Source organism: Hemicordylus capensis, chromosome 4 (assembly GCF_027244095.1).
Source record: "Hemicordylus capensis ecotype Gifberg chromosome 4, rHemCap1.1.pri, whole genome shotgun sequence".
Taxonomy (NCBI): Eukaryota; Metazoa; Chordata; class Lepidosauria; order Squamata; family Cordylidae; genus Hemicordylus; species Hemicordylus capensis.
The window spans coordinates 31,183,166-31,208,228 of record NC_069660.1 but is presented as its reverse complement, the minus strand read 5'-3'; the positions used below and the strand labels follow the sequence as shown (position 1 = coordinate 31,208,228).

General features: G+C 43.4%; 1 protein-coding gene across 2 annotated transcripts in view; it reads right to left on the bottom strand.

The window, feature by feature from the left end:
* Window positions 1–25,063, bottom strand: part of PREX1 (phosphatidylinositol-3,4,5-trisphosphate dependent Rac exchange factor 1) — a 338,510-nt gene that overhangs the window by 249,506 nt on the left and 63,941 nt on the right. The window contains exon 1 of one of the 2 annotated variants that reach the window (XM_053247480.1): window positions 15,739–15,819. The exons of the other annotated variant lie outside the window; for it this stretch is intronic. Coding sequence (XP_053103455.1) covers window positions 15,739–15,765 — 27 coding nt within the window. The 5' untranslated portion in view covers window positions 15,766–15,819. Of the gene's footprint in view, window positions 1–15,738; window positions 15,820–25,063 lie in introns of those variants that run through there. 2 annotated transcript variants of the gene reach the window in all.

Below are 25,063 nucleotides of genomic sequence, written 5' to 3'. Positions count from 1 at the left end.
ACAGAAATCACCATCAGCCAATTGCAAAAAGCAGCTTTACTGGGAACAGCCTATATTCTGCGACGATATCTATAACCATTGACAATAAAATTCTGGCATCCCAGGTCCTTGGGAAGGACTCGATGTCTGGATAAAACAAACCAGTCAATAACACCTGTCTGACTGTGTAAACAAGAAATAATAATAATAATATCTGGGAAGCACTACTCTTTTTCTAGGCTAAATTATAGCAAACTGTAAAACAGGCAAGATTCCATATCTCTGGAGAAGAGCCATAGCTCGGCAGAATACATGCTTTGCAAACTAAAGGTCTCATGGTTCAGTGCTGGGCATTTCCAGTTAAAGGGTCAAGTAGCCGGTGATGAGAAAGATCTCTTTCTGAGACCTTAGAAAGTGGCTGTCAGTCAGAGTACACAGTGCTGGTTTGAGTGGACCAAAAATCTGATTCTGTACGTCAGCTTCACATGCTCATATTTCTCAGGCCACATACTCACGTGCAGGGGTGGAGGGGCATAATTGTACGCACAGGTTCCAAGAACCCATGCGCAGCTGCTATCAGGGCTACCATACTTGCTGCGACAGACACCCAGTGGTGCATTTTCTCCCTGCCTCACTCACATACACCTCCCCTTTTCTCCCTGCTGTGTGTGCAGTGGCAGCAGCTTCCCTGAAGGAACATCCTGCCACTCAGCCACCACTGTTGCCACTGCCACATGCGGCAGGGAGAGAACGAGTCCCCCTGTGTACAGGTGAAAGAGAAGAGGCACCATGGGCTGGGCAGGGAAGGGCAGGCCCCTCCAAACAGGGGTTGCCTAAGCCCTCCCTACGCTACTGCTCATGTGATTGAGCATATCTACATTACAGATTTACATTAGTTTAACAGTTATTCCATCAACCCAGAAAACAGAAGTTTGAATGAGGGTGACAAAAGACTACCACAGAAAACTTTCATTGCCCATGAAACTTTCAGGGAAGCCATGACAAACTGGCATAATACTAATTAATCTTTACAGTATAGTTATGCCACCGTTTCAAGTATTTGCAACCCACTTATTCAGTGGGAAGATTAACCTATTCTGAGAAAAGCAAAAGGGAAGGGGGGCCTCAACAGCTGGCAACACCCCAAATTAGTCCAGATGTTGTATGTACACAGCCTAAGAAAACATGTTTATAAGAGACATGCCACCTGTGACTATCCCACACTCAAGCAATATCCAGATGAGAGAGGAAGCACTCTTCTCTCCAGGGCAGGGGTTCTCAAACTTGAGTACCCAGATATTGTTGGACCTCAACTCCCATCATCCCCTACCACTATGGCTGGAGTCCAAGAACATCTGGGGACCCAAGTTTGAGAACCCTTTGCCCTAAGGTTTGGGAAGTCAAGGCTTGCCCCTACCAAGAAGTTCATTACTTAACTATTACCAAATTATAAACAACCGCCCTACACCGAGTGAAAGATCATCCAAACAGAGAAATAACAGTCTCAACATAAGAAATACAAACTGACCAATCAGTCTACAGAACTGATGGTTGACACAAACATTCTAAACTCTACCTCAAGCCTATACACAGATATACTTACAATACATCGGTGGCAAGAACAAAGAAAATGTATATGCACAACAGGTTTCACTCTTTTCAAAGCATTATAGGACCCCTAAATTTCAAACGTCATTATGCTACTTAGTGGGGGTTGGAAACAGGTCGGTGCATTCTGCACATGTGCGCAAAATTAAGTCCTAGCACGGGGGTGCTGGAAACTGCATGGCTCTTTAATTCTATACAACAAATGCAGTTTGTGTGTTCAGAGTTATTATGAGCAAGCAATGAGAAAAGAAGTGTGCACCTGTCATTCAGTTTTATTATATAATTTTGCCACATTATCTTTTGTTCATTTTGAATAGGAAATTTTTTTCATAGGTGACCTTCCAAACAAAATTCCAATCCTACTAATTAAAAAACAAAACAAGCTCCCAGAAATACTCGAGACAAAGCCGTCTTTTGTGTGTTTGTCATTTTATAATTTTGCTTTGCTCATGTCTCTCCTGTCCAAAGGATCCCATTCATATGCATTTCTGTTCCGAACCTTCTCTCCAACGTAGCCAGCAGCGTCAGGCACAGCGTGGGAATTAATTTTCAGTGGAAACTCGGAAAGCTTCAGAAAACCACCAAGGGAAAAATGCCATCCCGCAGAAAGGATGACGGTGGAAACTATCTTGCTGATCAAAAGTATGAAATTGCTGTGTGCTCAAAATTGCTCAGAGTTACTTCTTGGTTCTGTCATCCTAAGAACAAATGAGGCAAAAGATACAGAAGGGCTATGCATGGAGACACAGGGAAGCACAACAGGGGGCATTTTAGGGAAGATTCCCATGAAAGGTTCCTGTATGGCATTCAAATCTATGGATGCACAGGAAGGTGCCTTATACTGAATCAGACCCTTGGTCCACCTAACAGCAGCCATCCAGTGTTTCAGACATGAGTCTTTCCCTGCCCTATCTGACTATCTGTGCAAAAGCGGGGATGGGAAGAAGAGATACAGAAATTACATGGAACTGCCAGAAGGTTCTCTAGAAGGTGAAGGAGTATAAGCAATGGAGGCAGCTAAGGAAGGGTTTTGTTTGTGCTGAGTGCTTTAGAACCTAGAAACCTAGGTGTCTCTCTTATACCAAGTCAGACAATTGGTTCATCTTGCTCAGTATGCTGATTGGCTCTCCAAGGTTTCAGGAAAGAGTCTTTCCCAGCCCTACTTGGAGATGGTAAGGTTGGAACCTGGGACCTTCTGCATCCCATACAGATGCTCAGCCACTGAGCTATGGCTCCATCCACTCATATATGAATGGTAAGGAGGTGCCCCCGCCCCATCCACGGTTGGATAAGATTTTGATTTGTACATATACATATTTTGCCACCCCCACCTCTTGGAAAAATTCTTGCAGATGCCCATATCTTCACAGATTTCATTTCTACAGAACTCTGCAATAAATAGAAAACTTCCCTTATAACCTAAGATAGGAAAAGAGTATTCTATCAAATCTAGCAAACAGCACAGAAATTGCTTCACTTGGCATTTTACAGTTTTCCTTGGAGCTGGGTGCCCTTTAATGTTTGCGCACATTGTACTTTCACTGTTCTAAAACTAGGTGAGTGGTTTAGTTTTCTTTAGTGGTTTTAATTTTAGAGGGAAAGACATTCTGAGTTCTCAGAGATATGTAGATGGTGAACCCATGCCAAGCTGGCTTCGACAGCGGTTGAATGAGAAAAGAAGAAACTAAATGGTTCAGGGGGGAAATTTAGCTAGACACACAAGTTTGAGTTTGGAGAACTGTGTGAAATCACTGTACTAAATTTCCCCTTTAACCACCCTTCCTTTTGGGGGGGGGGGGTATGAACAAGCAATTTGCAGTTTGCAGTTAAACAACAAATTTATTTATTGTATTTATTTATTTAGCACATTTTTATACCACCCTAACCCAAGGTCTCAGGGCGGTATAAATCAAGACCTCAACTGGCCAGAGAGCCCCATTTTGATCATGAGATCCGAAGATGAGTTGTGGGAGGTACAATGTGTTCTCTTACAGCCTGTGATGAGATGTATAAAATCCTGAGTGTCATCTTACTGCCCGTGCTAGGTTACTGTGGAGGCAGAAGGCTATTCCAGGTGCCGCAGCCATCTGAAGTCAGGCCCAAACAATCACAGGACTATGCTCCCGCCTGGTCAGGAGGGGAAGGAGAAGGCAGGGTTCAACCTACCTTCCCTCATACGATCCTTTGCAGCCCCAGAACCTTTGCAAGCCATGAGCCCCACACGACCAGTGCTGCCAGGAGCCATGTGAATGGCTCTCTGTGCTGCTCCCAGCAGTGCTGGTAAACAGAGGCTGGGACTCATTGTCCCGGCCTCCATGAATCCCAGAGTGCACTGGGGGCACCTATATCTGTGTCAATGCAAGCTGCAAACAGCTCGTGCTGACACGCGATCTCGGGAGCTGGGCTACGGATATGTTTGCGCCCTTAACCTCAGCTAACAGCCAGGCTGGGTTTAGCACCACAGCACCGCCGGGATCTGCGTGGATTCCGGCGGTTTGCACAGGTAGCCAAGCCCAGGCTTGGTTGTTTAAGCCTGGGCTTGACTGCTCATGAGAAGAGGCTCACAGCCTTTTCCATGAAGCTGGTGCTCTTAGGAACATAGGAAGCTGCCATATACTGAGTCAGACCCTTGGTTCCTCTAGCTCAGTATTGTCTTCACAAACTGGCAGTGGCTTCTCCAAGGTTGCAGGCAGGAGTCTCTCTCAGCCCTATCTTGGAGAAGCCAGGGAGGAAACTTGGAACCTAAATGCTCTTCCCAGAGCAGCTCCATCTCCTCAGGGAAATATCTTACAGTGCTCAGACTTCTAGTCTCCCATTCATATGCAACCAGGGCAGACCCTGCTTAGCTAAGGGGACAAGTCATGCTTGCTACCACAAGACCAGCTCTCCTCTCTTGTGGAAGCACTCCTTATGGAAACCCATACTTTGTGGGTTAGGGGGTGTGGTCAAGCAACTGAGAGATGTGGCACAAAATTCTGGCTTCAAGCATGCCACAAATGAAAAGCAATAATATTGTACATGCAGAGCTTGCTTGCTTGCTTGCTTTCTATACCGCCCATCTCAGAATGGCTCAGGGCGGTTCATATAAAACATAAAATAAAACCAGTTAAAATATTACTATAAAACTCCTTTTTAAAACCATTTAAAATGATTCCAGATTACCAAAACACAAGAGCCAAGCAGTGATTTGCTTGTGATTGTTTTTTGAGCGAGTCTGTGGAGTTTAACATAATAGATTTCATTAACTAGGGTTTTTTTTTTGAAGTCTGGATAGCAGACCATCATTTTTGTCACTGCTTTATTTTTAGATTTACATTTATAAGAATCAGTAGTAATTATTATTATTATTATTATTACTGTGTCTTTGTCACTCATTGACCAGAGAGGACTTATGGTGTATATTTACATTCCTTTCTTTTTCCTTCCTTCCTTCCTTCGTCTCTCTCTCTCTCTCCCCCATGCCTTATTGCAGTGCCCCTGAAGAAGGCATATTTCTGAAAAGCACTGGGCATCAATTTATTTTTTTTATTATTTTGTAATAAATCCCACATTGCTTGCACCATTTTAGAGCTTTGCCTCAATGACTTTGGGTGCCATACTCCTTTCCTCGCCTCTTTCAGAGGCAAAGTAGTAAAACTGGGGGCACTGACTTAAAACTCAGATGCTTTGGGCATTCCCCATATTGAAAAGCACTCAGCACCTGGTTTCACACAAAGACATCAATGGAGAGCATTAGCAGAGCCTGCACTAGGCAGCGTAGCACTAAACCATCCCCATCCCCTGGGAACAGTTCGGCAATGCTTCGGAAGCTGCCACACCTCTAATTTAAGGTTAGCTCCAGAGGCTCTCCTGGCATCAGAACCTCTTTCTATTTATGACTGAGCTTTTGATGTGGCCTTAAATAAATGCCTGTTTGTCCAAAGGAAAAGCACATTTGAGGACAGCCCAAGCCACCGCATCTGCTTCAGCAATTAGACCCGCTCTGCTCTGTTCGACACAGTTACATAAGGAAGAGGGGGCAAAGGTTCCAGAAGGGAGTCATGGACATTGGCTCCTATCCTATCATCTGAGGAGCTCCGATATCTGGGAGCTTCAGTGGTAAATTTTTAATGACAATGAAGATGCTTTAACTGCTGCTGCAGCAGCAATGCTATAGAAATAACTTATCTAAAAGCTCCTGCAAGTGCTACAGGAGAAGTGGATCTTCCTTGCCAGTGTTTTGGTGGCAGCTAAAGATGCAAACTTTTTCCTATTATTTTTTATTAGAGTAATCAGATGTAGCCTGATTGTAATTCTCTTGATGTTATACTAATCGTCTGCCATATTTGTGTTATTGTTTAAAAGTTTTTTCTATGCTTTTATTGTTTATTGTTGCTGATTTTTTATAAACAAATGTTTATAAACAAACATTTATAAACATCATTTATTATTATTATTTATTTACACAGTCAGACAGGTGTTACTGACTAGTTTGTTTTATCCAGACATCGAGTCCTTCCCAAGGACCTGGGATGCCAGAATTTTATTGTCAATTGTTATAGATATCGTCGCAGAATATAGGCTGTTCCCAGTAAAGCTGCTTTTTGTAATTGGCTGATGGTGATTTCTGTGGCCCCTATGGTGTTGAGGTGCTCTTCAAGGTCTTTTGGAACTGCACCCAGGGCGTCAATTACCACTGGGATTGTTTTGGTCTTTTTCTGCCACAGCCTTTCAATTTCAATTTGTAGATCTTTGTATTTGATATTTTCTATTTCTTTTTCTTCTATTCTGCTATCCCCTGGTATTGCTATGTCGATTATTTTGACTTGTTTTTCTTTCTTCTCGACTACAGTTATATCGGGTGTACTGTGTGGCAGATGTCTGTCTGTTTGTAGTCGGAAGTCCCATAATATTTTTGCATCTTTGTTTTCTTCAACTTTTCCAATTTTATGGTCCCACCAATTTTTGGCTACAGGTAGCTTGTATTTTTATGTGCCCCAGTGAGGCATTACCTTGGCATGGTTGTGGGGCTTGCGTGCTCTGAGGAAGGTGAGAGCTATGCCAGAGGTTCAACCATACTGGACAGGTCTCACCAGAGGAACCAGACAAAGAGTGCCTCTCCCATCAACAATATGGTGAGATGTAACTTTAATAAATCTATACCGGATCGGTCATCGCCCGGGTCAACAAGGACCGCGCCAGGTGCTGGAGTCCCTGGACATCTGGTGGCAAGTGGGCAACAGGACTCAGGATCTTCAGGGCTGGAGACTGCAAGGTTACTGGAAGAAACGTCGCTTAACCAGAAAAAAATACAAAAAATAAACATCATTTATCATTTATTAATTATTATTATTAATTCAATTTCTATACCGCCCTTCCAAAAATGGCTCAGGGCGGTTTACACAGAGAAATAACAAACAAATAAGATGGAATCCTGTCCCCGAAGGGCTCACAATCTAAAAGAAACATGATAGACACCAGCAACAGTCGCTGGAGGGGTACTGTGTTGGGGGTGGATAGGGCCAGTTACTTTCCCCCTGCTAAATAAAGAGAATCATCATGGTAAAAGGTGCCTCTTTGCAAAGTTAGCAGGGGTGCAAATGTTACAAGCTGCTTTGGGCATCTCTTTGAGGGGGAAAGTGGGCAAAAGACTAAGGTGGGATGCGTAATACTAGGAAGATGACAAGGGTGTGGAGCTTCTCCCAAAACACTGAGGTAAAACTCTAGAAGGTTCCGATTCAAAGCTCTACACAGGCATAGGCCCATCAATGGGCTGATATGGAGGGTGTCCCAACACTCTCAGCCAATGGTCCCTCTAATTTTTTTTTTCATCTCTGTGCAGAACGAATTTTGTTCTGGGTGGCAGCACCAAGGCACTGTGTGCGCAGTGTGGGGCCTTCCTAATTCAACCTGAGCAGGATCTAAAATTAACTGAGCAGACATCAGAAAACTTGTGAGCGCTCACATGTGCGCATGCTTTAGAGGACACCGTGCCCTCAGCTCGTCCCTTTATCATGTGAGGGGTCTGTTCATCTGAATTACCCCTCCACACATGCTCCAAATACCAGTTTAAACAGATATTGGCAGCATGTGTAAAGCGGTCATCCAGATGAACAGACTCACCCTCACATTATAAAGAGCCAAGAGTGCATTGGGAGTCCTCCACTGACGGCACACGGCAAGTCCTTGGCACAACCAATTTTCTATTCATGTGTGCCAGAACAGTATCATCCATATCATTCCAGTGTGAGATGCACAGAGACCATGAAGAAAACTAATAAATTATGTGAGCTAGAGAAGAATTCCCAGTGTAAAAAAAAAAAAAAAATTGGCTAGTTATCAGTGCGCTTAAAGATAACACCAGATAGGTACATGAATAAAAGTAGTGAATTGTTATTTGAATTAATCTCCAACAAGTCTATACAGTAGTTAAGAGCTGGAGGAATCGTATTCTGCGGTTGGAGCAAATCCCTTTGGATAGAAGTCTAAGAGCAACATAGTGGGTGGCGGGGGGGGGAGGGGTTGTGGATTGGTGAAAGAGCACAAGGGCTAAAACCAGCCAGTGTGGTGTAGTGGTTGGAGTGCTGGACTAGGACCGAGGAGACCCCAGTTCAAATCTCCATTCAGCCATAATACTAGCTGGTTGACTCTGGGCCAGTCACTTCTCTCTCAGCCTAGCCTACTTCACAGGGTTGTTGTGAGGAGAAACTTAAGTATGTAGTACACTGCTCTGGGCTCCTTGGAGGAAGAGTGGGGTATAAAATGTAAATAAATAAATAAATAAATCAATAAATCCCCCTCCCTCTGCACTGGCTGCAATCAAAAACAACTAAAGTGGAGGGGGGAGCCATGGCTGCTCTTAGCTCCTTGGAAGAAGGGTGAGACATAAACATAATAAGTAATCTGCATTTTTCCAGACCAAATATAGAGAACTCACTGGACTAGGTGCTGTCCATAGATCTTTTCAGACATTCAAATCCTGTGCGTAATGACCATGTGGAGCAGGACAGGGATCTCACCTAATGTCCCTGCCCAATAAACATTCCATATAGATTCTGGATAAAAATTCAACCTGGCTAAATATGAAGCTGCTCCAGGTGGTAGAAATCTGTGAGGCCCGCTTGTCCCTTGATCAACAGTAACCCTTTTTCAGACATTTGAGTTTAGTGAGTCTAAGATATACCTAAATCTGACACTGAAATTTTTCCAGTTTTTTATTTTCAGAAATATTAACAATCTATTGCAAAAGCAAAAGAAATGGGAGGAGTGATACTGGGCAGGAGACCGTAAAAAGCCTAAAAGCCCACTCTGGTGCAAAGGACAGCTGGAGAGCGTCTGAGATGTCACTCCTCTTTCATTTTACCAGATGGCTTTTGGCGTGAGACAGCCGCAAAGGTGGCTTGGATGCATGTCAATTCCAGCTGTTAAACATGCAATCCATCTTCCTAGGAAACGGATTTCTCATTGCTCCCACTCTCCTCACATTCCCACATCAATGTAATACTCAATCTCCTCCTCTGTCCGAAGATGCTGAATGCTGAAATGACCCCGTCAAGTGCACTGCACATTCACACTATTCTCAAATGGGCTTGGGGACTGTGTTTCCCAGACTTCTGATGGTTTGTAAGCTCCTTGGAAACAGGGATAACTCCAAGGGGTAGCGGGTGGTCCCCCACAAAATATTTCTTGTTCCTCCTTTTGTTCCTCCATCCAGACTGTGTTATGGGAAATCACCATCTTGGGCATCCCTCATAACAACTGGAATTTCACAGCAAAGTGTCAGACAATACAAACATATTGTATTATGGCCCTAATAGCTTGAATTACTGTATATTATGGCCCTATAGCTTGAATCAATCATTTTTAAAAGGCCTGCACGGTTTAAAGAAACCTCATTCACTCGCTCCTCTACTCCAGAACAAGAAGCACAGCAGCCAGTTATGTAGGAGACTCCTCCAGCCTCCCAGGTGCCAGGCCAAGACCTGAGCCTTCTTCCTGGCCAGGAACTGGCCTGGATGAGGCCATGTGTGCAGGGCGGTGCAGGGTCATCTCCCCTGAAGATTTCAGCTGGCCGGGTACTGGCTTCTCTCCCCACCCCAGTCTTTCCTGCCAAATAGTGTTGGACAGGAAGAGAAAAATACCCTGGAAAGTAAACTGGAAGAGCTGGCCTAATCCAAACAGGCAGTTTTTTCTATGAGGAATCGGACCAATTTTCTGAAAAGCTATGAAAATGGCAAGCAAGCTGCATCAATAAGGTAAATACTAACATAATTACCTTACCACTATAAGTATTTAATGTATAATGTATTCTCACTCCCCTAATAAAGTTCTTTGCCACCCCTTTGCTCCCCCCTAGTTGTTCTTGAATCACCTCTCATAGAAACATAAGAGCTGCCATATACTGAGTCAAACCATTGGTTTATCTAGCTCAGTATTGTCTACCCAGACTGGCAGAGGCTTCTCCAAGGTTGCAGGCAGGAATTTCTCTCAGCCCTATGTTGGAGAAGCCAGGGACGGAACTTGAAACTTTCTGCTCTTCCCAGAGCGGCTCCATCTCCTGAGGGGAATATCTTACAGTGCTCACACTTCTAGTCTCCCTTTCATATGCAACCAGGGTGGCCCCTGCTTAGCTAATGGGACAAGTAATGCTTGCTACCACAAGACCAGATCTCCTTGGAAGAGGGACCTATCCTGTTCTGTGCATTGTAAGGAACCATATACTGGTATGGTATGGTATGGTATGGTATGGTATGGTATGGTATGGTATGGTATGGTATGGTATGGTATGGTACTTATTTAATCAATTTCATTTCCATGGCACACACTGGCACTTCTCTTTCAGTACACGACTGTGCTTCTGCATACCAGCTGGGTATTACTACTTTAGGAGGATGTTCAAAGGAAGACCTTTGACCCTTTGCATAAGGACATTTTGCTTCAAGTCACTAATTGGGAGAAGTGGGCGACACGTGTTAATAGACAACAGTTGTCTGTCAAAGCCATACAAAATAATTGCTACCTTTCTTCACAGCAGCGGCAATGCTGACATCACAGCCTCAAGTGACAGCAGCTATGCCAAATGCAGGATGTCTACAAATCAGCAATCAGTGCTTCTCTGTAGCAAGGGGGGTTGCATCTTGAGAGCTCTCCTAATTGTGCAAAACCTACCAATAAGCACAAGCTATTAACTCCTCAAACACACAAAAGGAGGTGATGTGCAATTATCAGATTTGAAAAGAGAAAACCACCATGGAAGGTAAAACGATAGCATCAGTTCTGCTGAGGTTCCACACCACCAGCCCCTACCCAGGCATATTAATATCAGATTTACCCAGGCACTGTACAAATAGACATCAGTGGGGCTGCACCCAGGATAAGCCAGTATAGTGTCATGGTGTTGGACTAGGATCAGGAACATCCAAGTTCAAGTCTCCATTCAGCCATGAAACTCATGGGGTGACTCTTGGCCAGTCACTTATCTCTCAGACTCATCTACTTCACGGGGCTGTTGTGAGGATAAACATAACCAAGTACACCACTTCTTGGAGGAAGAGTGGGATATAAATGTAAAAATAGGTAAAATACATGCGGAACTGAGTTAGGAACTTCTGTGAAGAATCTAGGCAAAAAAGAGAGTGGGACTAGAAGGAAGATTAGCTGCTTTTGTATAGGAAAAGGAAGTTGCTCTGAGGTTTGAGTTTAGGTGTCAGAAATCCCATTTACCCTCTAGTGCTCTAGAGGATGATCTGCATAACTAAGCAGATTATGGAGAGATAAAAACCCTGTTCAGGTATTCTCCTACCTGTGGATATTGTACCTGAGTAAAGAGCTCACAAGAGCACCCCCACACTGATGTAGTATTTAATTCCGCCCCCCCTCTTCACAATTACAGCAATGTCCAAAGAGATATATGCTATATTTCTGAAGACCTTTTTCCCATTATTGGAATGCTGGGGTACTCCCTTAAAGGGAGAATCTCTCCCCAAATACAGCATATCTCTCTCCAGACAAATGCTGCGATCATGCAGAGTGAGAAGGGGTGAGTTTTAGCATCACAGTGAAGGGGCGGGGCATGTTAGTGCACTCTTGAAGATGCTGTAGTCGTATATAGTATCCCTACTTTCATAACAATCAGCAGTGACAACTATCAGTAGTGTGGGAGAAACTTCAACTGGACAACATTACCTTACGGACAGTCATCTTGAAGGCACAGGACAAGGTATTTGGAAAGATTAGGCTTACAACTCCGTAATACTTTTGCCTGAACAATATAACAATATAAACATCCATCCTTTAAACAATTTTTGTAGCCTTTCTAACGTTTTGCTTTAGATTATCTATTCTTCTTTAGATAATCATTTTGGTACCATTTCTGGTACCAAAAACATGTTTATTAAAGTTTATCCAAGTTGTTTCTTTAGAAGAGAGAGGTTTCGTTAGAAAGTAGATCCACAGTAATTTTTTATTTTATACTCCAGCGCTGTTTAAAAACAAACTAACTAACTAACTAACAAGCCCCTCTACTCTTCTAATACAATTTTCTAACCATCTGGTATGAGTGCTTTGATGATGGAAGCTAATCTAACAAAATTAACTGCAGAATGTATGCTTTGACTCCATCATCAGTTAGTAACACTGACAGGCAGCCACTTACATTATGCAGATAACTCACAGACAATTGTTAACAGGCATAGGGTCTCCTTTGCAGCAATGAGTAATCTAAGTATGGCTGTCACAACAAAAATCCGATTGATAAGGCAGCCACTCTCTGCATCTCCTCTCTGGAACCAGGAGGACATCGATGCTGCTTCACAAGCAGCAGGAGTAGATCTTTTCTGCTGTTACGGCCAAATTGTTTTTAACTGTAAACCGCCCGGAGCCATTTCCGAAAGGCGGTATAAAAATCGAATGAATGAATAAATAAATAAATAAATAAATAATAAAAAGAAGTCAGGGAAGGAAAAAGGGCAGAATTATTTGGTGGAGTCAGAGTGCCCAATAAAAACCAGGTGCAGTAAACTGGCACAGGATCCTAAGAGAGAGATACAGCCTTTAAATACTCTACTTCTGCTCAGGTTTTTACAGAAATCATTTTTTGCAATATTTCAATCACTAATTACTGTCCAAGGTTCATGCAGCTGCAGGCATATGTGTGTAGTATCTGTTCCTGCAAGCAGGAATAATCAACAGCCAGTACAACAATTACAGACTTATGGAATGCTTACTGCACAACGTAACTTCACCAAAACTACAGTCTGGCGACAATGGAATACCAAATGCCACACCAAAACTGGACAGGACCAGGCAAAAGTAATGGCTGACATCTTGTCTAAAGAAGTACACATGTAAGGAGGGTCTGCAGGGATGCCCTGGGCGCTCTCGCACAACTCCCCCTGTGCGTGCATTATTGCACAAGGGCCATTAGAGTTTAGAGCACTACTTATGCCTCAGAAGTACTCTGTAAAATCAGAAACATGCTGCTGAATTTCAGTGACCTGAATTCTAATGGCTCCAAACTCTAATAGCTCTTGTGCTACTGCACTCATGTAGGAAGACTGGGGGAGTTACACAAGGGGTCCCAGTACATGACTAAAACCCCTCCTTACACACATAGAGGAGATTCTCACGATCCACCAAAAGCAGGCGAAGGGCGCCTAGCCAGCTTTTGGAGTATCATGTGCTGCCACGACAGCCACGTGGCTCCCGGCAGCAAACCCTCCTAATTCCCCCTCCCCTTAGATGAGGTTAGCAGAACAAGCGCTCTGCTAACCCCGTCTATTTGATCGTGTATTGCAGTGGTGCAGCTACGCAGCTACGGACCACAGCAACACACGGGGAGACCCCCACCGGGAGGCTGGAACAAGCCTCCCGGCCCTGGGGGTCTCTCCAGCATGCCCCGTGCGCTCATGCAGGGCATCCGGGAACTTCCAGGGTCCATGCAGCCCCTCATCCCTGCAGCCCCAGCCGGGTCTGTGACGGAGCCGGCAGTCGTGTGGGCGGCCAATCTGGCCACCCAGGGCTGCAATTGTAATCGTCTGCAGGGAGAGCGGACTAAGCCCGCTCTTCCTGCAAACCCTTTTAAGGCGGGTCTCACTGATCGTGAGACTCGCCTCATATTTTTGTTAGTCAGGCTATCAGCCATTAGGACTCATGACCACAAATTCCCGGGTAGGCGGGGGTTAACCCAGGAATCTGTGGGGCACTGGGAGTCCTCCCAGCACAGCAGCTTCGAACCTAGGTAGCCCAGATTCTCTACCCAGGTTAAAAGTGAGGTAGGACAAGAAAAGAGCTATCCTACCTTTTTGTTTTGGTTGTCTGTGCAGCCAGCATGATTTAAATTGTTGCCAGTGGCCATGTTTATTATAGAATTTTGTGGAAGGTGGAGCCAGGGAGCTGTTGCTGTACTGAGGGCTGCCTCTGCCACTCCCGCAATGCACTGTGGGGTATGTGCCCTGCTCCCAATTCTAGCAATAGAGAACACCTCTACGGCATTTGTGTGAGTGCACAAGTTGCAGAGCCCAAAGGAGGCTCTGGTTGTCTGGGAAGCACAAAGAAGGAGCATGCCTTCCCTCCAGCCCACCCCATATGATCATGAGAACAAACCCACTATCTCCTTGAATGGACCAGAACCAAGGTTACTGGCCAATGCCAATTTCAGAAAACCCCAACATTTTAGAAGATCTAAAATAAAGAAAACACAGCAACCATGTATACATGGTCGAGATCAGATTTTTAAGACTTAAGATCAGGAAAGTTTCTTGAAAGAACAAAAACTTAAGATTGCAGGAGCAGCACGTGAACACAATCAGTTTTACAACAGAAGACTAGGACAAGCAGACATAATCTTCCTAATACAAAAGTAATCTTCCTTAGAACTAAACCAAGTTCTTAAATGCTGATCCTGATATCTGCTGCTCATCAGTTCCATAAAACACAAGTCATTGCTGAGTATGGGTTATGTGGTTTGTTCTCCCTGCTTAGCCATTGGGAATGCACATAAATAATCTTCCCTCAATCTCAGTTCCACTTCAGTGAAATTGAACTAATAATAATGTCGCTCATAGGATCGCTCTGAGGAAGAGTGGGATCAATCCTGCAAGCACTTTTATATGCTGAAGAAAACTACAAAAATTGTGGAGGTGGTTATAGTGGCTATTAATAGTTTTTCATGCTACATATACAGTATTGGAGGGTTTTTTCATGCCCACATTAAAATACCCTTTTATTTTAGAAACATATACATTTTGATTTAAAAATCTAAATGATAATTAGAGTCTTCTGCCTTCTTGTGGATTTGAACAATAATTAAGTTTTGCAAGACAAAGGATAAATCCGAGGTTCCTTTAGCCCAGGGTTTTGGGAAAGTCACAACTTGGTTGACAATGGGCTGAAGTGTGTATAGTGTCTTTTCACCCCAAAGAACTGCAAAAGGTTTATGTCAATTGTCATGAATTGACGAACAATGAACGTATCTGTTCTGGTAGGCAGAGCCTGTGGAAAATGTTTGAGAATCTCAACCCTCCCCGTCAGCAGAAGTTACTATGGACACATACAGTCCTGAGCCAATTGTGACTGAGGGAGAAAACCTGAACTTTCACCCTCTGACCTAAATCAAAATACAACAATGTTAAAGGAGGCTTGTGGCAAGTCTGCTAAGGAATAAGACTGATTATTTCCAAGTGCCTCTTAAAAAAAACCCAACAACAACAACCTGGGAGTTGGGGAGAGAAGAATAAACTGCATCACATTGTGCAAGTAATTTTCAGTAACAAAAAAGGAACCAGTTGAAGCTATCTAGGCAAAGGATCAAGAAAAATTCAAGCCGCAAACAATGCACTTCCAAGCCAAACAATAATCATACTTCACAGAGACGCTCTCAGAGTTTGGCCTGGGGAAGGAACCCCCTCGGCCAGAAAAGGGCCTGCCGGTTTGGCAGCGTGAAACTGAATAAAGCTTTCCTTTGTGGCACTGTCCAGCAGTGAAGGACAAAGGGCCTCTGACGCCTCAACGTTTCTGAATGACAGAGGCCTCCATCGTCCCGCCCCACCCCCAACCCCGCCAACAGTAAATCCCAGGAAACTGAGTGTTTGTTCATAACACAAGCTTGGTCTATTTCCTGTGTTTCGGGCCTACATCCTCCACCACAGAGTGTTTGACAATATCTTCTTTTACCTCTTCCCTTGTCCGCCACTTCCACATTTAATTGCGAGTTCATGGGTATTAACTGGCCTCTATAGCCGAACTCAGTAATCCTCACTTGAAGGCTTTCTCTCCTCAAAAAGGGGAATAGCTCTTCCTCTGATTATTTCCACTCCTTGTCTTTCTTCATGCATGCATCCCACCCCCTTCCCTCTCCAGTCCAGTCTCATTTTTTTCTCCCCTCTTTCCCCCCCCTCACTTCCCCTGACATCCCTTATTAATTTGCCTTGCTAAAGCAAAGCTTCATGTGCTGAATGGTACATTCTACAAGTCATGTTGGGTATCTGAGAAAATGAGACATTCGTCACAAAAATCACAGCACTACAGACATCTCCAGCCTTATTTCTGTGCAAAGGTCTGGAACAAAACAAAACTAAATCCTGTATCCCAGTACATGATATGTCTGAACAGAAGTGAAGCAACTCAGGCATGATTTAGTCGTCGCTCAGTGCAAAGGAAAACATATTAGGAAGCAGTTTTCTACTACCTTGGAAAGGTAGAGGATACCCTATAGATGCACATGGAAAGGCACACAGTAAGAAGCACTTGAACTTCTAAAGTGTCGAAACACAGGTAACAATTTCAAGACAAAGGAGTACTCTTGTATGACCAGCTCATATCTAAAAAGAAATGAAAACATTGTGTCTGAGTTATCATCTTTACCTGAATAGAAGATGACTCTAAATTTAAGACAAACCTTAAAGTATAGAGGTTAAATAGAGGTTATGCCCTATACTTACCCAAAAGGAAGAGGACTCTGAATTGGATGGGGACTTGGGGGAAAACTTATCTTGGATTCAGGTAAATATAATACAACATGGTTTGAAGAGACATCCCATGAATTATAATGGCAAGGATAATCTCCATGGGTCTTGTCTGTGAGCTGGTCATACATACTGTCAGACATTTTCAACAGGAGTGTGTACTGGAGTGGAACACAGGAACATAGGAAGGTTCCAACATTCCAAGACCATAGGTCCATCTCGCTCAGTATTGTCTTCACAGACTGGCAGCAGCTTCTCCAAGGCTGCAGGCAGGAATCTCTCTCAGCCCTATCTTGGAGATTCTGCCAGGGAGGGAACTTGCAACCTAGATGCTCTTTCCAGAGTGGCTCCATCCCCTAAGAGGAATATCTTACAGTGCTCACACTTCCAGTCTCCCTTTCATATGCAAACAAGGCACATCCTGCTTAGTTAAGGGGAGAAATCATGCTTGCTGCCACAAAATATGAAAGCCAATCCTCAGACAGTTGTTTTTAATTTATCTATTGTCTTTTGATCCTGTCATTCCTCCAAGTAGTTTAGAGCAATGTACCTGGTTCTTTCTCCTGCTCCAGCAACAACCCTGAATGGTCATCCAGCCCAAGGTCATCCAGAAACTCCATGCCTGTGAGGCAGATTTGAGTTTGGGTTTTTCCATTCCTCATCTCACACTCTAACCGCTACAATATGCTAGCTGTTCATGATCATTGTACTAGGAGCATTACAAGTTATTTGTTTCTTTTTCTCACACTAATGCACAACAAATCAGAACTGTGATGCAAACATTCCCACTTTTGCACTTACAGAAAATTCTTCTACCAGCAATTGTCAGACAGCCAAGAGCACAAACAAATAACAACGCTGTGTGTCTCATAGGGCACAGTAACAGGATTCAGACTGGAAGGTGCATAAGCTGAACTTGGAAGTAGCTCAAGTGCATCTTATGCCTTCTCAGAAAGAAAATTCTACAGCACACAAGAAAGTAAGCCTCTAACAGAATCTAAATAATAGATTCTATGCACACTATGCAGAATTTTACATATCTGCAAGAGTCTCAGGAGGAGACCTGGTTTGTCAAGCACTTTCACTACTCAGTCATCCAGGAGCTGTCCACAGCACCAGAGACAGGGTCAGACTACTGTTTTTAAAAAAGCACATTAGTCCTGCTTGGTGGATGCTTCAAACTTCCTGGTGAGTTGGATACAGAGAAGCAGCTTCCAGGAGCAGGCATGTTCTACCAGTGTGAAAACTCGTAACTTCAAAATACATACTTTCTTGTATATTCTTACACTGAAAAACTACATGTCCACATGTTTTTCAGTGCAACGTACAAATTTAGCACCCAGACATTATAATATACAAACCCCATTATAAATAAAATTGTTAGGTTCCCTGTCTAGCTGCCATTTTATCAGCTGGATGGGTACCATATACTTTATTATTAGGTATGTGCTAGGAACAGCCTTAACTAGTCCACAACCATCCCTGTCCACCAGTCAGGACCTGCAGGGACAATTACAGGCCAATGTACCCTGCAGCTCTGGACTGGAAGCACCATCTCAGTGCTTCTATTCCCTGTAGTTAATGCCGTCATAGTGTCCAGTGTTTTTGGAAGATATTTACATTTGGAAGATTTAACCCAGATTCAAAGGTAGGCTCTACATGCATAGGAGAGAGCTGCCACTGAAGCTTTCCTCTGTGATTCTGCCACACAGATACACTGCTTTTTGAAGTAACTTACCCCTGCAGCAGTACAAATTACTGCAGCAAAATCAGAAAGGAAATTTCCACCTACTGTAAAGATCACAGCTTAAACTCTCTTTGCTAGGAGAGATTTATCCATAGCAGCAGGGTCTAACAGCCCTGCTGGATAAGGTGCTGCCTATCTAGTCCAGCATCCTGTTTCACATAGTGGACCACCAGATGCCTCTGGGAAGTCCACAGGCAAGAGCTGAGGGCATGCCCTCTCTCCTATTGTCACTCCTCTGCAACGGATATTTTGAGGCATCTTGCCACTGAGGTTGGTGGCCTATAGCCCTCATACTAGTAGCTGTTGATAGACCTCTTCTCCATGAATTTATCTAAACCCCTCTTAAAGCCATCCAGGCTGTTGGCTGTCACCTACCTTGTGGCAGCGAATTCCATAGGTTGATTATGCATTGTGTGAAAAAGTACTTCCTTTTGTCAGTCCTAGATTTATTGGCAATCAGTTTCATGGGATGACCCCTGGATCTAGTGTTATACGAGAGGGATAAAAATTTCTCTGTCACCTTTCTTCACACCTTACATGATTTTATAGACCTCTATCATGTCACCCCTCAGTTGTCTTTTTTCCCAAACTAAAAAGCCCCAGGTGTTGTAGCCTTACCTGTAAGGAAGGTATTCTAGGTCCCTGATCATCTTGGTTGCTCCCTTTTGCACCTTTTCCAGTTCTACAATGTCCTTCTTAAGATATGGTGACCATTGCTGTATGCAGTACTACCAAGGCGGCTGCACCATAGTTTTGTATAAGGCTGCACCATTATATCAGCATTTTTATTTTCAAATCCCTTCCTAATTATTCCAAGCATGGAGTTGGCCATTTCCCCAGCTGCCACATACTGAGTCAACACTTTCAATGAGCTGTCTAACAAGACCCCAAGATCCCTCTCCTGGTCAGTCACTGACAGCTCAGACCCCATCAGTGAATGTGTGAAGCTGGGGTTTATTGTCCCAATATGCATCACTTTACACTTGGTAATATTAAACCCGATTGGCCATTTTGTTGTCCACTCCCCCAGTTTGGAGATATCCTTTTGGAGCTCCTGGCAAACTCTTTTGGATTTTACTACCCTAAATAGTTTGGTGTCATTTGCAAATTTGGACACCTTGCTGTTTACCCCAACTTCTAGATAATTTATGAACACGTTAAAGAGCACTGGTCCCAGTAGTGATCCCTGGGGACCCCACTTTTTACTTCCCTCCATTTAGAGAACTGTCTATTTATTCCTACCCTCTGTTTCCTGTCCTTCAACCAGTCACCAATCCACACATGACCCTGTCCCCTTATCCCATGACTGCTATGTTTTCTCAAGAGTCTTTGACGTGGAACTTTCTCGAAAGCTTTTCTTGAATGCCAACTAGATCACCTTTATCCACACACCTGTTAACATTCTCAAAGAATTCCAAAAGGTTAGTGAGGCAAGGTTTACCTTTGCAAGTAGACACCCTTGCAAGTAACTGAAGGGAGTTGGTGGTGATGCAAAAGGGAACAGGGCATAAGGGATGTTTGCTCGCATACATTTTTTGTAATCTACGTAGCCATGGTTGTTGTCCCACCAACCAATCTAGTTGCCAGCCAATCTAGTTGCCAGCCACTGATGCTGCTCAAGCTTTTCCAGATGAGATCAATTGTGTACTGAAGAGGATTAACTGACTTTGTGCCAGTAGTAGTAAGAAGCTCTCTCACTTTCTAGCTCTCTCTCACTCTTGCTCTCTCTCTCTCATAGCAATAAGGCAGATGAGATTTACAATACCTACGATTTATGATTCTTACATACTGTATCTAAGGGATCACAATAATGTTAACTAATACTCTTTATAAAACCTACTTAGCGGAGCTGAACATAATGTGATTGAATGCTCCTTGTACTCTATAAATCCAAATAGTGAAAGGGTTTCCAGCAATTTTTCCCCAGCAGGATTTTTTTAAACTAGATTGCTCAGGAACTCTCATCAACTAATCATTTGTTAATTTTACTAGTACTACTAGGTAGTAGTACATGCTAGATACTGTGCAAAATAATAATAATTACAGAGTTACTGCTTGGCATCCTGACTAATGTTGCACTTGCGCAAGGACATTGCACTAGCTAGTTGCACTGGCTGCTATGACCCACAGTGCAATGCAGTGGTGCAGACATAGCCACATCACTGCAGGGCTCTACATCACCTGGCAACGCTACTGCCCAAGAGGGAGCAGATAGCTGCTGACTCTTGCGTGATCTGACATCATGGGCTGCTTCTGTAAATTCCAATGGAAGTAGGGTGAGATGTACAATCACACAGTATTACAGAATGACACAGCAGCGTTGCAGGGTGATTTAGAACCCTACAGTGGCACAAGCAGGTCTGCATCACCTGTGTTACACTGTGGGACATGTCAGCCACTAAGCCTTGGAGCCTGTATTCCAGACTAGTGATGAGCTAGTGCAGACGTTTTTATGCTTACACAGCACGATGAGCAACCCCGTGGCATGCTTCTTATGTTTTGAAGGGAACTTTTGCACAATAGTACAAGGGCACAATTTCAAGCATCCCCATGATTTCATACAGCTACGCATCAGCACAACATTGCATAAGCACCACGTTCACAAGGTCAGCGTTCGTAAATTGTTCCATTTGCAATCTAAAGTGGATAGATGGGACAAAAGCAAGGATAAAACCCAACACATGATTAATGAGGTCGATGCTAACTGGTAGTAAACAGCAAAGATCCAGTTGAGCTATTGCCATGTAGGAAAAGCTAAGTAGACTCTGGGAAAGGCTTGACAGTAAGACTAGCCCAATAGTCAGGAAGTGCCAAGTGAACGAAGAACCGCTCCAGCAGAAAGACTGGCAGCGGGAACAAAACAAGAGAGCTGGATGCTGAGAATGGCAAAGAGGCACTGTGTTGGCTTGGGAGAGAGGTTGGCATAGGGGACTGAAATGGATATGGTGGGAGCAGATAGCCTGGTCTCCATGTGCTTGCGGAGAGATCTTTGAGTGGCACAGTGATATCTCACTCCAGCACATGCACTGCTAACAAAATGATTTTAATTTTGAAAGTGACATTCAGACAGATGCTCATTCCAAAGACATGGAATCTCTTTGTCTCTCTGCAGAGCTCTGAACAGTCTTTCTGAACAATCAGTTTATTGACTCCATGTTTCTTATTTGTTGTGAAAATCCTGCACATCTTCCCTCTAGACTGAACTTCTGCTGTTTCAGGAACATAAGAACAACCCTGCTTGGTCAGGTCCAAGTTCTATCAAGTCCAGTGGCCCACCAGGAAGCCCACAAGCAAGAGGTGAGGGCATGCCCTCTCTCCTGCTGTTGCTCCCCTGCAACTGATATTCAGAGGCATCTTGCCTCTGAGACTGGAGGTGGCCTATAGTCACCTGATTAGAAGCTATTGATAGACCTGTCCTCCACGAATTTGTCTAAGCCCCTTTTAAAGCCATCCAAGCTAGGGGCCATCACCACACCTCGTGGCAGAGAATTCCATAGATTAATTCCATAGATTTCGCTGTGTAAAAAAGTACTTTAGGGATGCTGCATTTTCCTAGCACTAAAACTCTGTAACTGAGAAAATGCCATTTCCTTCTCAATGTTACTGTTTCAAATGCTGCACGAAATATGACTGTGCCAAGTGGACTTTGCTTGTGGTATGCTTAGGGACAAGTCACACACATGGACACACAAAAGGGCATCCCATTCCTTCTGTAACAATAGTCTGATTTGTGGACCTCTTGGCCCTTTTTAAAATTATAATTCTCTCTCTCTCTCTCTTGTGGTGGAATGCACATCAAGACAGATTTAAAAGGAATAGCAGCAGCACAACTATTTTTCACCTCTACTATGTATGCATGGGATAACAAGCTACTTACTATCATTAGAAAAGAAGCTAGCTAAAATGCAGTCTGAGTAATAGAGCAAGGCGGGGGGGGGGGACTTAGAATCATATGTTTCTGAGGGGCAGAAAGCTAGCCATTACTATTTCTGACAATCCTATCAATTCACTTGTGATCATTTATCATTTCCCAAACACTTGGAAATGATTGTGGGTGAGTACATCAGCACAAGAACTCCTGATGACAAAAACAAAAAATCTAAACAGGAAGATTCCATCTTGAGCTAAGGCAAATTTGACAAAGTACCACAAGCCACAGACCTGAAATGTGAGAACTCCCTGAAAGCCATTGACTAGGCATCTGCTACATTGGATCATATCAAGCGAGCAGATTTCAGAAACAGACTTTAGAAAACAGCACCATCTGGATCAGCTTTGCAGCCCCATTCAGGAAGGCTGGCCGATGGCAATGCTACAAATTTATGGCAATATCAGAGTGTGGCAATATCAAACAGAAGAGGAAAAACAGGGTTGGGAATGGAAAGGGAATTTGCTGTTAATGGAAGCAATCAGGCGATCTTGTATGAATGCATTCTTCTGACAAAACACTGCTCACATGAGCAGACCACCTGTGTGAGCACTTATTGCAAGGGCTAGCCTGTTGCAGTAATCTCTGTGCTGACTTCTTGAATTTTGCAAATTCAAGACTTCTCCTTAGGCCCACCACACATCAAAGCATTGCCCACTATATTTCTTCTACTGCAACATTGCCCTACCCTAGCTCTACTACATCATATTTTTGTCTACCAGCAGATACCATTAAGATGCATTATCAACCCTAATGGGATTGTCTTTCCATTTATATGTGGGAAACAGCTAATGAAGTAAAAGCATAAAAATTAGTGTTGTACAAAAACAAACTTTCAAGTGTAGGAATGCAGTACACATCTGCAACAGGCGCAAACACGGAGATATTTGGTCCTACAACATTATGCCTTTCTTCTTCTCTCTGGCCAGAATTTTGAGATTACCCATAGCGTAGCTAAACATGAGATGTTATCTCCTGCCGAGGGCAGGAGAGAACATCTAATGTTATGCAAGCTTAATTGATGAATGTTGTTGCAATTCTCAAATTAGTCCCTTAATTATACCAATTGCAAGAATATGATTAACTCCTGTCTTCCAAACTGTTCTAAATTGTTTTGAATTGTATTGGATTGTCTTACTGTGCACTATTTCTTTTTCTGGTCAATGGACGTAATAAAGGATTGATTGATTAATTAATTAATTAATATAATCAATATAATCTATGAAACAATCAATTTAAAAATGTTGTAGGTTAGCAGGGTTAGGGGAAGTTAGCAGGGTCAGGGGAATTGCTTCGGTGCACATCCAAGGGCAGTGCAGGGTTCCCTTAAGAGGAGGCGGGCAGGTCCTACCTGCCCGTCCTCCAAGCCCTGCCAGCCCACCGCAGCACTATTGTGACAGAAGGACTTCCGTGCAAATGGCAGCTATTGCCTCTTGCTCCTCTAAAATGCATGCTGACGCCACACGAGGGATGCCGGGGACGCATCCCATCGCCACGGCACGGCATTTTAGAGGAGCAAGCAGCACAAGCTGCCTCTTGCATGGAAGTCTTTCCGTCACAATAGCATCAGGGCGGGCCAGCGGGGGCTTGGAGGATGGGCAGGTAGGACCTGTCCGAGAATCCCGCACCTCACGCCAAAACATTTCAGCGCCAGGGAACCTAAACGGTTCGGCGCCTCTCCAAGAGGCACTGGAACACTTCAGGCTCATCCCTAAAAGGAAAGATACAAAATCTTATATGGAGATATCTTCTATTGAATTGCCATCTGTTAAGGTTTAGTCAAGGAACATCCTCCAGTCTGCTCCAACCTCTAATGGCTTCGCTTCTCTCTCAGACAGGGGCAAGCGTGATCACAAGGTTAATGTATACAGAAGCCAGTAAGCTAACTTAAATAAAAGATATAAGGATATCTTATTACCCCACTAGGAGCTGGTCAATAAAAGATAATCTCCCTCGATCTCTTTTATACTGCCATGCAACATGCATTCAATGGACTTTTGAAAGGACATGCAATTCTAATAAAACAAAGCAAGATTTTAGTGTACATGTTGCTCTCCATTTATTGTGGCAAGGCTTCTTGACAGAAACCTTCGCTTGGAGTACATCTTTTTAAATTGCTATTTAAAAATGCAGGGAATATTAATGAGAGGCCTAAACACAAGAGTTTTTAAACCAACGCCTGTGGCCTGAAGCATATTTCCATAATATAGTTACTGAAATTCCTTCACGTCAGAGCCACACAGACCAGAATAAGCCTCTTATATCACCTTGCCTGACCTCCTTAAATTTTCACTTCCAGACAATCTCTCCTAGTGCCTTATTTAACACCTACTTCAATAGTTTAGAAAATGTTGGCTGATTCCCCTACAGTATTCAAATACATCATAAAATATTGCCTGATATACTGAGGAAAATTACTTTAAAACATTTGTTTCGTCATTTTATATTCTCTGCTATGAAATTTATCAGACTGGTATACTACCTGGAACCAAAATACCTTAAGAACTGACTGTCACATGAGTCTGCCCAACACTTAAGATCAGTACCTGGGGCCTTGCTCTCTCTCTCGCCCTTGCATGACACCAAAAAGGTACATACACAAGTCATAGCCTTCTCAGTGGTGACACTGAGATTGTGGAATGCCCTGGCTGTGGAGAGCCACATGGCCCCATCTCTTTTATCATATGTCTTTTAAATACTTCTCTCTTTTAGTGGCCTTTAACTTGGGATCTACTGCCTTAATTGTTTCTTCTATAATTTTACTGTTACCATTCTAAATTTTATTACAGATTTATATTTACTTTTGAATGCTGTCAGCCGATTTGCTTTTTTTTTTTAACAGAAAAGCAGATAATAAAG